This window comes from Narcine bancroftii, chromosome 3 (genome assembly GCF_036971445.1).
Source record: "Narcine bancroftii isolate sNarBan1 chromosome 3, sNarBan1.hap1, whole genome shotgun sequence".
NCBI classification, from domain to species: domain Eukaryota; kingdom Metazoa; phylum Chordata; class Chondrichthyes; order Torpediniformes; family Narcinidae; genus Narcine; species Narcine bancroftii.
In genome coordinates, this window is record NC_091471.1 from 197,996,714 (window position 1) to 198,012,633 (window position 15,920).

General features: G+C 41.6%; 1 protein-coding gene across 8 annotated transcripts in view; it reads left to right on the forward strand.

Annotated features, from left to right (window-relative positions):
* Positions 1-15,920, forward strand: part of rapgef2b (Rap guanine nucleotide exchange factor 2b) — a 370,696-nt gene that overhangs the window by 244,756 nt on the left and 110,020 nt on the right. For all 8 annotated transcript variants that reach the window (XR_011354029.1, XM_069926253.1, XM_069926247.1 and 5 more), the window contains one exon: positions 14,403-14,580. Coding sequence is in view for 7 of the 8 variants with exons in the window: in XM_069926253.1 (XP_069782354.1) it covers positions 14,403-14,580 (178 nt within the window). In the remaining variant the exon portion in view is untranslated. The remainder of the gene's footprint in view (positions 1-14,402; positions 14,581-15,920) is intronic.

The window sequence follows — 15,920 nt, forward strand, 5'->3', positions numbered from 1 at the left end:
CTTTCAAATGCCTTATTGATGTTGCTAGGTACTATATTAATTTTTTTTAATGATACTTAGACTAATCGAGTCCTGGCTAAGACTGTCTTGGACTTGACTAACCATTAAAAAAAATCTAATTGCCGTTTAGGTAAGTTTGCTTTGTCCAAATTTGCCACTGTATTTCAAAAGTGTTTCTGGGATGTCTTGAAATTATGGAAATATAAAAATTAGGAGCACCAGTAGGTAATGTGTGCTTTAAGCCACTCGGCAATTCATCAAGATCATGGCTAATCAGCTACATCAGCACCATTTTTCTGCACTACCTCCATTTCTCTTGATTCCTGTAATGTCTGTTTTGAATGAACTCAATGACTGATTTCTACATCAAGTTTAAGAAATAATATTGAAATATTCGAACAACTATGGGAGCCTTACATTAAATACAATAGCGAAAACCTACCGGGGACAAACATTACCTAAGTTGATGGAAGGAGAAGGAAAGAAAAGAATGGACTCAGTAGAATTTCTGGTGTATTTTTGTTGAATGACAACATTGTCTGACTGGTTTAATGCAACCAAGATCGTATACCTAAAATGGATGAGAGGGGGGGGTGGGGGGGTGGCTTGGGAGGAGGGAGGGGGGGGGGAAGAAAAAGTCACTGTATATGTGTGAAAAAGAAAAAGTGTATATCATGGCTAATGTGATTTATGGTGTGAAAAATAAAAAATTTTAAAAAAAACAGCAACATGGAGGACTTTCCAGCAACTTGAACATTGAATTCTCTAATTTCAGGCAACCTGTTCCTCTTCTATCTATTTCTCTTTCCTTCTGATCTTGTCAGATCTTCTCTCACATCCACTTCTCTGAAACGCCATCCCCAACCCACCACAGCCTCCTGTTACTCAATTTGCTTCCCTGCATCTCCCACTGGAACCCTATTCCTTCTCTGCAATGTTCCATTTTGCCACCATCCCTTCTTTGTTAGGTTCAACTCTTCATGGGTAGCTCTGTTAGCGCAACAGTATTACAGCACCAACGACCCGGTTCAAATCCATCACTGTAAGGAGTTTGTATGTTCTCCCTGTGACTGCGTGAGTTTCCTCTAGTTGCTTCAGTTTCCTCCCACCCTCTAAAAACTTAGAAGTTTTGTAGTTTAATTGATATATTTGAGCAGCACAGGTTCAAGGGCTAGAATGTCTATTATCAAGCTGTATCTCTAAATTAACAAATAATCTGCAGCCTTTTTTTCTCACCTGATCACCTACTAACCTCTGTCACGATCTCTGTCCTTCCATACTACCTGACTCTTAACTGCCAATCTAAAGTGTCCAGTTCAGAGAATACTTAGATTCTGAAGATGAAGATACTATGAAGTAGGCATTGTGCGTTGGAATGTGGAAATGCAGAGCTGTGTTTCTTGGCGAAAATTAAGTATAACTTAAGGAGAAAATATGAAACCTTCATTAAAATTTGGCAAATGTACCTGTGATATTTATAAAGGTGCAAAGTGCAGTTTCTTATGCTTCATCGCTTAGTCCGCTCCCACCTGCCCTCTCTATGGGGAAGGGAGAGGCTCTATCTTAGTCTTCCTGGACTCGCGCAAAAACTGGGTAATTTCAATCCCACAATGCAATTACCCCTTTAACACTTAGTGATTGCAACGCCAGTGTCTGTAGATGCTCGGGATTGTACTAGGGGTTGCAGCCCTCAGTCCCCGGCATGAGATGATGTAATCTGACGCCGACGTTGAGCTGATTTTGCTTTCAGACTTGCCACTTTAAAGGCTGATTTTTGATTCCTGGGATCATTTGCAAGTGTGAAAGGGCCTTAAAATTGATATCGGTAGATAGATTTTTCAACATCATACAAAACAAAAAAACGTAAATTGAAATTATGCTTTTTAGCTTTAGAACAGTCCATGTTGAACATTAATATAGAATCTCAGCACATTTGCATTGAATTTACTATTCTGTGTTGAAATTAATAATAACAGATCCAATCTCTTAATTGAATATCCTGGGTGATTTACTGAGACTTGTATGTTTGACAGTTAATTTTGGAATTACATTTGGTGCATTAATTTAGTAAATTAATTGAATAAAGAACTCATTTATTATGATTTCTTCAGTACTACATAATAATTAATGGAATATTTAGAATTATATTTATGTTAGCTATCGTGCAGTTAGTAGTGCATACATTTAAAATGATAAATGACCAAATTTAGGATGAGTGATAATGAAACTATTGTATTTTTATAATTCAGGATAATATGCAACCTGAATCCCTTCACGATTACTGCCAATCCTGTTCCTAGAGGTTATGGCTAGAGGTTTGATAGGTGCTCTGGATGAATAACTGCGATGTATTTTGTGGGTAGAAAACACAGCAGCCAAATGTATTTGCATGAACGTTTAGGATGGTGCCAGATATGTTAGTGAAGTGGCCTGTCTCCTCCTACATGCTTTCAGGTCATTTGAGTGTTGTTGGAAATGTGCTCACCCAGGCAAGTGAAGAATATATCCTTGCTCCTGAAATGTACTTGATGGTGGCAGGAGTTGAATCATTTGTTGCAGCATATCAAATCTCTGACCTGGACTTACAGCAATAGTGTTTCTCTAGCAGATCCAATGTATCATCTTGTGCCTTAATGCAGTAGAAGTCTGAAAATCTGGGGATTGGGTCTGTCTGGATTTTGGGCAGTACTTTTAAAATTCAAATTTAATGAAGGATAAAGAAGAGATGAACAGGTAAATTTTGATAGTTTGTTCATTAACAAATTCAGCATGCTTCATTTGTCAAAATGAGAGTTCTAAAGAAAAATATTCAACACTTAAAAATGTAAACAAATTTTTTTGCTACAAAAAAAAGGTGAAAAATGCTTGAAATTATATTTAAAAATGAACATTACAAGATAAAAATTCAGTACTTTATGCAAGTGAAAGCAGAAGTTGTTTAAATCAACTTATTTACTTAATGCACACATGTCAAACTCTGGCCAAATTTGGCCCGTGATATAATTATATTTGGCCCGCAAGATCATTTCAAAAATGTATTAGAGGTGGCCCGCCCTGCAGCGAGAGCCGATGCTGTTTTTTGGTAATGTCACCCCCACCATCCTCTCCCTTCATTGCACATCCTTCCCCGTTGTAACACGAGAAATTGTAACACCAGAAGTCTGTCGATGTCATCAGCCGGCAAGCCGGTTGGAAGGCTCCCCGCACAACCAGTCACTTCTCCCACCTGTCGAGCGGTGCGGCGGATGGGCGAGCGCCTGTGATTTCCTGTCGACGCGACGGGCATGGCAGGCTGCGCATGGCCCCCGGGCAGCGCGAGCTCCGCGCGACTGGCACCGGACGGCCCTTCCACAGCTCAAGCGCACTTCTCCCGGTCGCCACGGCCTTCAGCGCTTGCACCCGCGCAGACCCCAGGGAGGGCTGGTTCGGCCCTGCACGTGAAGAGAGAGATGGTGGCTGTCCGCAAAGGCTGATCGGCAGCGCGCTGGGCCTGAGTGGGTGGGTAAGCAGGGGTGGGCAGAGGGTGTAGGTGAGGAGTAATGGGCAGGGGAAGTTATGGTGGTGTGAGGGGCAGTTAGGGGGAGGGATGAGTAGAAGGAGGGGTGGATAGGGAAGAGGTAAAAGGGGAGGGGCAGGGCGAGTAGGGGAGGGGTGATTAGAGGGTGAGAGACGGGTAGAGGGAGGAACAGGTTGAGAGGAGAGGCAGTAGAGGGGCGTGTATAGGATGGGGTGGGTAGAGGCAGAGCGAGTGGAGTGAGGGGTGAGTAGAGGTTGGGTAAAGGACTGGTCAGGTAGAGGAATGGTGGGTCGAGGGTGAATAGAGGCCTAGAGCCTGAGGAGTGAGCACGAAATGCTGAGTCCTGATGCAGGCCAAAATGGACACAGCCTGTGAATGCTGACTACATCTCCACAGGGACCTGTGGATATGTTTCCCACAGGTCAAGCAAAGGGTGAACTTGAGCTATCTACTCCTGACCTGTAACATTATCCTCCTAAAGTTATATCCTAAAGTTTAACATTACATACGTTGAAAGAAGAGGAAACATGCAGATGTTGTTGAAAAATTTCAATAAATATTTAGTTCGGCCCTCGACTCAGTCCAAGTTTTTAATTTTGGCCCTCTGTGAATTTGAGTTTGACACCCTTGAGCTAAAAAGAATGAAGAAAAGATTCATGACAGTTTTGCTGGGACTGGTTGGATGAATTATAAGAACTGGCTGGATAGCTTGGGACTTTTCTCCCTGGAGTGTTTGAGACTAAATGTATGTTTACAAGATCATGAAAGACATAGATAAGATGAACAGTCATAACTCCCCCCCACCCACCGCCCCCCCCCCCCCCCAACTCCTTAGTAGAAGAGCCCAAAACTAAAGAACATAGAATTAAAGTGAGATGGGAATGGTGGGTATATGGAATGAGCTGCCAGAGGAAGTGGTAGAAGCAGGGACAATTGCATGCACACACATGAAAGCCTGGTAAATTTAAAATGTCTTAAGCGTTTTTGAAAAGTCCAGATTTTTGGACTTCTGTATTGTTTGTCTTGCTGCATGCTGACATGGACTGCTACAAATAACTGAAAAGTTATGAACAAATAAAACAACATGCCAACATCCTCAATGTGATAGTGTAAAGGTAATTGAGAATACCATGTTCTTGACCCAGGACAGTCAAGAACTATCTATTGGAGTCAGAGTGATATGGCTTGGAGAGACACCTGTTCATTTTGTTTTGATGTGCTACTTATATTCCTAGAAATCACTGGAAGGGAAATATTCAGATGTTGATTCTAATATTTAGTTTAAAGAAAAATATTCAACACTTAAAAATGTAAACAAATCTTTAGATATTAATATTGATGAATTACTGTTTTTTATTCTTTGGTAAGCAGGTATTTCAGTAAATCAAGCTGCTCAATCCTGACTGCTGTTTCAGCCACAGACAGGCAGCTGAATGATAATTATTCCATAAACCAGGGGTCAGAAACCTTCAGCATTAAAAGAGCCATTTGGGCCTGTTTCCCACCAAATAAAACCTATCTGGAGCCGCAAAACCAGTTTGATCCCTAAAATGAAGAAAACACTTATGCTATGCATATAAGGATTATAATTTGTTACATTTATGAAATAAAGGAACTACAAACAGAAAACAACTGACATTTTATTTCTGTTTGTAACAAAGCAAAACAACAAATTCTTTTGAACTCTTTTAAAAAAAGACACTGGCACGTATAAGTTTTAAATAAAATACACAATGCAGTCCTGTTTGTGTCCATCCCTTATTTGTGGAATTTTTAAAAAAATAAATATTCGCTTTAATTAAAAAGAACAAACCGAAAAATGCCAGTTTGTATTTTATTCTGAAGGTTGCCGTCATCCATTGATTTCCTCAGTCACGTAGCTACAGTAGTCAACCGCCAACCTAAATTTAAAACACAACTACATCAGTTCAGGGATCAATATATAAAAATATATATTTGCAAAATAATAACTCATTAAATGATTTCTTTCACTGGTTAATGTGACTTCTGCTCCTGAACCTCACTGCACAGCTGATCAATATCAGGGCTGTAAGTCGTCACTTTGATCTTCACGCAGGATTCCATACTGTCCTCCGTGAGGCGCGAGCAGTGTTTGCTTTTTATGTAGTTCACGCTGGAGAAAACCTTCTCGCATAAGTATATGGATCCAAAGATCCACAGGGGTCCGAATGTGCATTTTTTTCATGTTCTTATTAGTGTCGGGAATTGAATTCCATGTTTCGAACACAAGTTTGTCTGGTTTAAGGAGGTTTTCAATTTCACTCCATTTGTGCTTCTGAGCAAGAATGGCCTTCTGGCGAGCAGCATCTTCAAGATCAGCTGTCAAGGTTCTGGACTTAGACATCCATAAGTCTTTGTCAGCCATATCGGCCAGTTCGATCTCCAGATTGGGTTGACTTTCATCTGTAAATGCAGTAATATTCAACAGGGATAAATCGATGTTTAGGGGAGTGACAGGGAAGGACCAAGTGTTTTTCCTCTCTGAACTAACAGAATCTTTCCTCAAACGCAGTTTACATTGCAATGATTGCACCCTGTAAATGCTTGTAATTGATCTGATTGTGTGCTTCTTCGAACTCCCTCAAAGAGGGGAAGTGAGACAGCTTACCTCTCTGTACATCTCTAGCAAACAGTGTCATCTTGCGCTCAAGTGCTAAAACCTCCTCCAGCATCTGCAGGGCTGTGCCTCCTTTCCCCTGAAGACTTTTGTTCAGCATGTTAAGGTGCACTGTCATATCCACCATGGAGTGCAGCTTTTCCAGCCACTCTGTTTTAGCTCCAGAAGGTGATCCCTTTGCTTTCCAGGAAAGTTTTTACAAGCCCCAGACACGCAGCAAACCGCTTCAGCCCCTCCCCTTTGTATATCCACCAGACTTTGTTGTGCAGCAGGAGATCAGAGCATGTGCTTTCAACATCTTCCAATAATGAACGGATCTGTCAGTGGTTTAATTCATCACTTCTGTGCATTCCAGAGGAAACATTTGAGCGCACAATGCCTCTTGATGCAGAATGCAGTGAAACGTCAGTAGTTTTCTATCTAGCGACTTCTGAAGTAAAGTTACAAACCCCTTCTGTGCTCCAGTCATACTTGGAGCCCCATCAGTAGCCACTGACACCAAGTGAGTGGCGTTTATTTCTTTGGTCTTTATAAACAATCTAACACAGCCTCACAGATGTCCTCCCCCCATGTTTGGCCTTTAAGTGCTATCAACTCAATGATTTCTTCCTGTGGTCCAACAGAGTTCATATATCTGCATAATAGCGCTATTTGCTGAATATCGCTTACATCTTTTGATTCACCACAGGCGATTGAGTATGCTGGAGCCAAATTAATGTCCCTAATTAGTTGACTGGTGATATTTGCTGCCATTTTTATGGTCCTGTCCTTGACAGTCTTTGCAGAAAGTGGTATATCTCTGATTTTCTGAGCAATTTCACTCTTGTTTTTGAAGTCCAAGAATAGATGTTTAGATATCTTGATAAATGATTCTTTTATATATATTCCCCATCTGAGAACGGCTTCCCGTGCCTGGCTATCTCCTGAGCTGCCACAAAACTAGCAGAAGTAATTGAATTTGTAGATTTCATCCACTTCTTCAAAGTATTTTTACTCTGATCAGCTTTCCACAGCAGTTCTGAAACTGCTCTTTTTCTTTAATCTCCAGATGGGTATTTTTCAGCAAAAGCTGTGTGTTTATTCTGGAAATGTCTTTCGACATTTGATTTTTTTTGCTGTTTGCTAATTTCTCACCACATATTAAACATACAGGTAAACCAATATTGTCAGCAGTGAAAGCAAATGAATCTGTCCATGAAGCATTAAATGTTCTGTTTTCATCAGAAACTTCTTTTTTTGGATTTATCCATGGTTAGCTTATCAGGGGTCGGAAGTTCAAAACAAGTCACTTGCCGGGTAGTGACAGGTGACGTATACAGTAGTATTTACTACAGTGCTGTGATGCAAATTTTGATTGACAAAATATTACAACACATTTTATTTTAATGTTACAAGATCACCTTAATCTCCAAAATAATAATTATTACATTGATAAAACTAACTAAATAAAAAAATAATTTAAATTAAATAGCCATTTACTGTATTCATATTATTTTTTCAAAGCCACAGGGAACCACGGCAGAGGGATGAAAGCAGCTCCGGATCCGCGGGTTGCAGACCCCTGTCATAAACACCCAAGATGATCCTTGTAGGAAGCAGAGGCTTTGAGAAGACAATAGCCACATATAGATTATAACTCCTCCGACACTTCCACCAGTGATTCCACTTCCAGCCATATTTTCCCCTCTTCACTCCCCCTACTTTTTGCAGGGATAAGTTCAAGTTTATTATCTTCTGATTGCACATATACCACCAGACAAGACAGTATTTCTCCAGTCTATGTTGCCCACACAATGCACAGCACATAATAATCGCATATGTATATAAAGATACAACTTGAAAATACATATATTTTGAGATGGTTTACTTGGTTACAGGATACTGTTCAATCTCACAGCATACAGGAAGAAGCTATTTCCCAGCCTTGCAGTCCTGATAAGTCTGTCCAGGACTGCCTTCTTCACTCTTCCTTCCCCAGCCATCCTTCCATTCCCTGAGGCACTCCCTGCTTTAACTTCAATAAGTGCATAACTTGTATCTAATTCTTCTCCCTCACCTCTATCCAGAGCCTTAAACATACCTTCCTGCAGAGGCACAGCTTTGTATACACACCGTCATACCTAACTACTGCATTTGATATTCACAAAGTTGCCGCCTCCACATCGGTGAGACCAAACGCAGATTTGGTGACTGCTTTTCTGAACACTTACACTTTGTGGGTCTAAACTTGAGCTTCCTGTAGCCAACCATTTTAACTACCCAACCATTCCTACTACATGTCTGTTCTTGGTCTCTTCCATTGTCAGTCAACATAAACTTAAATGACAACACATCATATTCTTCCTGAACAGTCTGAAACCTATCAACATAAACTGAATATCTTTAGATAACCAATACCCCTATCTTGTTCCATTATATTCATCTATTCTTTGCCTCCTTCCGTAACAATTTTTTCTCCTCTCTCTAACTTTTCTAGTGGGCTCTCCCTCTACCAGTCTATTCACCTCTCACATATTCTATCAAAACTGGCCCCCTCCCCAACTTCTTTCCTCCTTTAAAAATGTAATATTGTCTCCTTCCCTTTCATCTTGATAAAGAGTCCTGACCAGAAATCTTCTTTCTTTGGCTTGCCTTCGCGGACGAAGATTTATGGAGGGGTAAAGTCCACGTCAGCTGCAGGCTCGTTTGTGGCTGACAAGTCCGATGCAGGACAGGCAGACACGGTTGCAGCGGTTGCAAGGGAAAATTGGTTGGTTGGGGTTGGGTGTTGGGTTTTTCCTCCTTTGTCTTTTGACAGTGAGGTGGGCTCTGCGGTCTTCTTCAAAGGAGGTTGCTGCCCGTGACATGACCATCACCATGACCAGAAATATAGGCTAACCATTTCTACCCTTGGGTGCTGTCCACTTTGTTATGAGTGCAGAGGACCCCAAAACCCAGCAGCAATAGAAATTCACCAAGCCAAATGGATACTTATACAAAAGTTGTTTTTAATTTTCTTTAAACATAAAAAAACAGAATCAAACTTTAACTTATTACTATTTATTAATTTAACTTAACCCCCTTAATTCTAAGCGCATGTGTATGTATGTTCAGGAAAGTTCTTTGCTTCACAGTCCAATCTCACTTCTCACTCCTCTAAATTCACCAGCACCAGGTAACTCCTACACAGAATTTAACATTTATGAATTTTCACCAAGTGATGCTTAAAATGGTTACCACTCAGGAAGGTTCTTGTTAGTTTCAGAGAGAGATTTGTTCCGCTTCAGTGTCTTGCTGAAGAAACTTGCCCCATCATGGGTTTTCCAAAGGATAACCTTTTCTTCCAGGTCACCACAGAGTTCCTCTTGTTTCCCTTATTTTTGGAGAAACACTAGCCAGCCATTTCCTCTTGTAAGGACTGCAAGGTTTTTTTTCAACAGGCTGAACTCAGAACTCGGGAGCTTGTGATGTTCCAGTTGCAGCTACTGCTGCTGAACTCTCTCTCTCTCCACCACCCACCCCCCACCCCCCCCCCACCCCCCCCCCCACCCACCCAGCAGAGAAATAATCCTGTTTGATTTTTTTTTCTCTCTCTCTGCTTGTAAAAACCATAACTTCTTGCAGGGATAACCCAATCCTTGAAAGATCTTATCAGCACTTTGAGCCTAGACTGTTTATTTGCACCTGCTTTTTAAAATTCCTTCCAAACTACTTTTAATGTTTTTGCAAAGGCACTCAGTGTCTCACTTTCAGCAAAGTTCTTGCACTTTAAATGCAATCACTTTTGTGAATTGTTTCTGTTTGTGAAGTGACCTACACACTAAACCCCCACAATCTATCTCTTTTAAAGACTATTAATATTTAATATAACCCATCACAACTTTCTCAAAGCGTATGATAACATGTAATCCACAATCATCACTAATGGATCCACTACTGATGTAATAGTAGTAAAGACTGATGATGCAGCGACAATTCTCATCTCATTCTTGTCCTCCCTCTAAATAGCCTCCTTCAATTCATCCTACTTCTTCCAAATCAAAGGAGTAGCCATGGGTCCCCGTATGGGTCTAGCAACACCTGTCTGTATGCTTTGTGGAGCAATCCATGCTGCAAGCCTACACAGATAAGATTCCACCCCCCCCCCCCCCCCCCCCCACACACACTCTTCCTTCGGCAAATAGATGATTACTTTGGGGCTGCTTCATATACCTGCGATGAGCTTGTCAGCTTCATCTACTTCGCGTCCAACTTCCACCCCAATCTCAAACTCACCTGTTCCATCTCCAATAACACTCTCCCCTTCCATCTTGGGAGACAAACTTTCCACTGACATACTCTAAACCCTTCAACTCCCACAACTACCTGGACTGCACTTTCTCACACACTTCCCCCTGCAAGGATTCCATCCTCTTCTCACAACTTCTCTGTCTTCACCACTTCTGTTCTCAAGATGAGGTCTTCCAGTTCAGAACTTCTGAAATGTCTGCCTTTTTCCACAAACGTGGCTTCCTTTCCACCACTATCAACTTAGTCCTCATCTGCATCTCCTATATTTCTCATTCAACTGCCCTGGCCCCCTCTTCCCCCAGACACAAACATAGGATCCCCCTCATCCTCACCTACCACCCCACTAGCCTCCGCATCCAACGCATCATCTGCCGAAATTTCGGGCACTTACTACAGGATCTCATCACCAGACACATTTTTCCCTCTCCTCCCCTCTTTGCCTTCTGCAGGGATCACTCCCTCCACGATTCCCTCATGCCCTCATCCCTTCCCACCCACCGCATGCTGGAACCTTCCCTTGTCCCTGCAGGAGGTGCAACACTTATGCCTACACCTCCTCCCTCTCCACAGTCTGCGCCCCCAAACAGGCCTTTCACGTGAAGCAACACTTCATGTACTTCCAGAGGACTTATTTATTCTATCTGGTGCACCCTTTGTGGTATTCTCTACATCAGAGGGACCAGTCACAGACTGGGAGATCACTTCGCTCAGCACCTCTGTTCCGTTCACAACCACAGCGACCTCCCAGTGGCCAACAGTTTCATTTCTGGGTCACACTCCCACACTCACATGTCTGTCCATTATGTACTGTCCCACCCACAAATTGAAGGAACAACACCTTTTTTCCCGACTGGGCACCCTCCAGCCACATGGCATGAACATTGACTTTACTGCTTTCCATTAAACCTGCTTGCCTTTTCTTTCTCCTTCCCCCTTTCCTGTCCTTCTAGTTCTTTCACCCACAAAGCTCTACCATTCCTCCCCCCCGCCCCCCATTCTCATGAGTTGCTTCTGTTCCCTCCCTCCTCTCTCCACCTATCATCTCCTGCCTTTGCAACCCCCTTCCCTCCTCCTACTCTTTTGTTCGGTTGCTTGCTGAAGGGCTAAAGCTTGAAACGTCAGTTATTGTATCTTTTTCTTTGCTACTTAAAGGACACTCTTGGACCTGCTGAGCTTCTCCAGCATTTTGTGTTTTTATTTCAACCATGGTGTCTACAGATTTTTATGATTTACCTCATTTCAATCTTCCTCATTACACTACTAACAAGACAAGTGAAAAACTTTAACTTTCATTTTTCATTGCACAGAAACAAGGTCAATCTTTAACTTACAATGTGCAAATTCAAATCAATGTTGACTCCTTCACCAAAATAGATGAAAGAGCCTTAAGCTAAATATCTGAAAGTCAAAGAGACTACAGGCACTATGAATCACCCCATACTTAGGGGGTGAGGCACCTCCCTAGGCTTATCTATCATAGTTACCAATAGAATACAAGGACGATTGTACAAATTCAATAAAATTTAACATTGCAAGATGTGCATATAACCAGCCTTTCCAGTTTGAGATAAAACAATGTTAAGGCTTTATCTATTAAGTATATTCAGAGGTGTGACGTGTCTGGCATTAAAACATTTCCTTTGACATTAGCTAAACTCATGCTGAAGTTTTTCACTGTAATTTCAAGAAAAATCTTTGAATGTCTTTCAAAAATATTTATTATTTCCATCATATGTGTCAAAATATAATCTCTCATCAGATGTATCCTATGAGCAGAGTTCGAAATCTTCTGGATTTCTGAATCATTTTGATTTCTGTCCATTTAAGTCCGCCCGAGTCGCACTGCTTTCTTCGCACCCTCCCGCATCGCTGTCTCCCTCTCCTCCCTTCACCCGCTTGAGTCGCGCTGCCATCTGTCCCCCCACTCGCCCGCCCAAGTTGTGCTGCCATCTCTCTCCCCATTGCCTGTCTGAGTCACGCTGCTGTCTCTCTCTCTCCCCTGCTCCCCCGTTCGAGTCACACTGCTGCCACCCTCTCTCCCTCCCTCACTCCCTTGGCCGCCTAGGTCATGCTTCCCCTCGCACACCCAAATTGCACTGCCGTCTTTCTCCCCCACTCGCCCGCCCGAGTCATGCTGCCGTCTCTCTACCCCCTTGCCTGCCTGAGTCATGCTGCCATCTCTCTCCCCCTTGCCTGCCCGAGTCATGCTGCCGTCTCTCTCCCCCTTGCCTGCCCAAGTCACGCTGCTGTCTCTCTCCCCCTTGCTTGCCCGAGTCTCGCTGCTGTCTCTCTCCCCCCTTGCCTGCCCGAGTCACGCTGCCATTTCTCTCCCTGCCCGAATCATGCTCCACCTCTCTCTCCTCACCCACCCAAGTCATGCTGCCATCTTTCCCCCTCACCAACCTGAGTCACGCTGCCATCTCTCCCTCTCACCTGCCTGAGTCACGCTGCCATCTCTTCCCCCCTCATCCACCTAAGTCACGCTGCTGTATCTCCCCCTCACCTGACTGAGTCGCACTGTTGTTTCTCTTTCTTCCTCCCCGCCCCCCTGTGCCAGGAGGACAGCCAACCTCTCGGTTCCCCTGCGCTGAAGCTGGTACAGCGGTTTCAGCTGCATGGGGGATAATGGGTAGCGACAACAGCCATTGTGCTGCTGCTGGGCCAATTGAAAGTGCCGCAATGCTGGACGAGTATCAGTATAGACAATTTGGAGGCACATATAAGGTAGTGGAATCCGATGGGATACATGGGAGTTGAGCTTGGGTCATGTTTGATGCCAAACTCCATCTTTGATGAGCAGATATCATCTACCAAAAAAAAAGTGCCAGTTTTTGGAACTCCTGATAAAAGATTAGGTACCTGTATCTCAATGACTCCAAAGTATGGGGGAAAATATAGATATGTACCTGTGTTATCTGCTGCCATTTAGAATTATTTTACTTAATAAAATATAGTAAATTAATGTGAATGAAAATGCATGTAAGATTATGTACTCAGAAAGAATAAAAATTAAATTAGGTTGAATTAAGTGATATTGAATTAAGATTAGATACATCTAATTTTATGCAGTTTTGTCAGTTTAGAAAAAAAATCTTTAACCACTTTGTTGAATGATATTGGTCCACAGCTTTGACCTACCCTTGAAACATACCCAGTCATCGTATTCAAGAAGAACATTCTAACAAGTGCATTTGGAGTTTAGTCTCAAATTTAGATGTCTGTTGCATTCAATAATATGGCAATAAAGAATAACATTGTTTCTTCTAATTAACATTTCCGCAGTGGAATATTAGGCCCTATCTTGTCTCGCCTTTTGTATGCCTTTTAACTTTATTGTTCAGGCAGCATTTGGTAGTCTTTGGCTTGCATTATTTGTTCTTACCCAAATATAAAATGGCAAAATTTGTGCAAGAACATATCCAACACTTCATATCTTATCACGTATTTAATTAAGAGGCTACTCCACTGAGAATCTCATTGGTATACCCTCTTTCAAAAATAAAACAATTCTTATGACATGCCAAATTATATCAGAAAATGCATGTGTAACTGCTTCTTACAAGGAATAATTAATACAAATTTTGGATGCTAGATCGAGAAATGGCAGATGGACTTTATCCAGACAAATGCAACGTATTGCAGTTTGTGAGGTCCAATGCAAGAATTAACAGCCATACTCTTTATATTAAAAAAAAATTAATGTTCAGAGAGATTTGTGGATTCAGGTCCTTAGAATCTTGAAAGTAGGGACAAAGTAGATAAGGTGGTATCGACTGGAGACTTAAGAAAGCATACAGAAGAGATTTGCCAGGGCATTTTCTGGGTTTAAAAAGAAAATGCATTTAAAAAGTAGGAAAGGAACAAGGTATGGTGTTTCGCAAAAAAAATCTAGGCTGAGATATTAAATGAAATCTTGGTGGGCTTCCTGTGTAGAACTGGTAATAAAAGTGTGAACATTTTTTTTTCTCGATTTGAAAGGCAACAGAGAGTGAGGCCGGGGAAATGGATCTAAGTGGTCTGCCAGAAACTGCAGTCGATTCTGAAGATGATGACGATGAAGAAGATATTGAAAGAACATCAGATCCATTGATGAGCCGGGACATTGTGAGAGATTGCCTGGAGAAAGATCCTATAGATAGGACAGATGATGACATAGGTGTGTGGGTGAGAAATGGACTAGTTGGTGTAAAGTTGAGAAAAAAAAATACATTTTCTGAAATATTTAAGACTGAAGGTAATGATGAATTTGTGAAATTGTATCATTTGGTACTCCAAAAGACTGCCTTTATACCTGATAATGCCAGTTTGATCTCCCAAGTGGCTATCAGGAGCTAATTGTACCTTCTTGTAGTTAATCCTGTGACATCAGAAATTTATCATTAGAAAAATTGCACCTTTTCAAAATATCTTCTGGATTTTTTTTTTGTTGCCTGTGTTTTTCAGCACCATCGACCCAGGTTCAAATCCGGTGCTGATTGTAAGGAGTTTGTACTGTCTTTCCATATCAGTGTGGGTTTCCTCGAGGTGCTCTGGTTTTGGCCCATATTCCAAAGACATACAGAGTTAATTGGTCACTTGGGTGTATTTGGGTGGAGCGGCTCATGGACAGAAAGGTCTTGTTAATATGCAATGCACATCTCTAAATTAAAAATTAAAAGGTTGATCTGAATTGAAGTATAGTGGCAAAGAAGTCAATTGGCTTGCAGTATCTAGGTTCGATAGGTTCCATAGATTCCCTTAGAAGGGAGGATTTCTGGGTTTTTTTTCCCCCACTTTGAATCCACACTATTGCTTTACATTATTGCATCAAAGCAGATTTCTAGAATTACTTTTCCACGTAGTGATCTCTATCACGAATGCCAATGTAACATGCATGTAAAAAACTTGTACCAAATTTGGAAGTCTAAATCTACCAATTCACTGAGGTGATGGATTCCACCTGGCATCCAGTGATAGAGTCAAATCTCGGAGATTTCTTGGTATTCCACTGGAAAATGGTCTCGTAGCTTTTGGTGTGAGATCCATGTCCCAATTAATTTCACTGGGACAATGCTTTAAATTAATTTTTGTTTTTTTTTTACATTGGTAAGGTTTAGGTGTTAATTTATGTTATGTTTGTATCTCAATTTCAAATATTATTAAATAATAACTATGAAGCATCCATTGTCACTTTTGAAGCTGGGAAGACTGAGGGTGGGACTGTCAAAACTTTTAGGGCCATTTTGGAGAAGAAGCTTTACCAACAAAGCCAGAGGAACTTTTGTTATTGAGGGCAGATTATTGAAATCCTGGATGCTTTGGACAGACATAACTAGTCTTCTGTATCCAGTCTAGGTAAGCATGGGTGTGGGTGTGTCCATGGGAGCAATTCTGAGGAAAATGGAGGAGTAGGGGTTGTAAGATCAGCCACATTTATGAAATCAAGATTCTTGAGTTAATAATGTCTGTTTTTTTATCCATGCCACTGATGCTTATGAACAATGTCCTCAGGAGTAA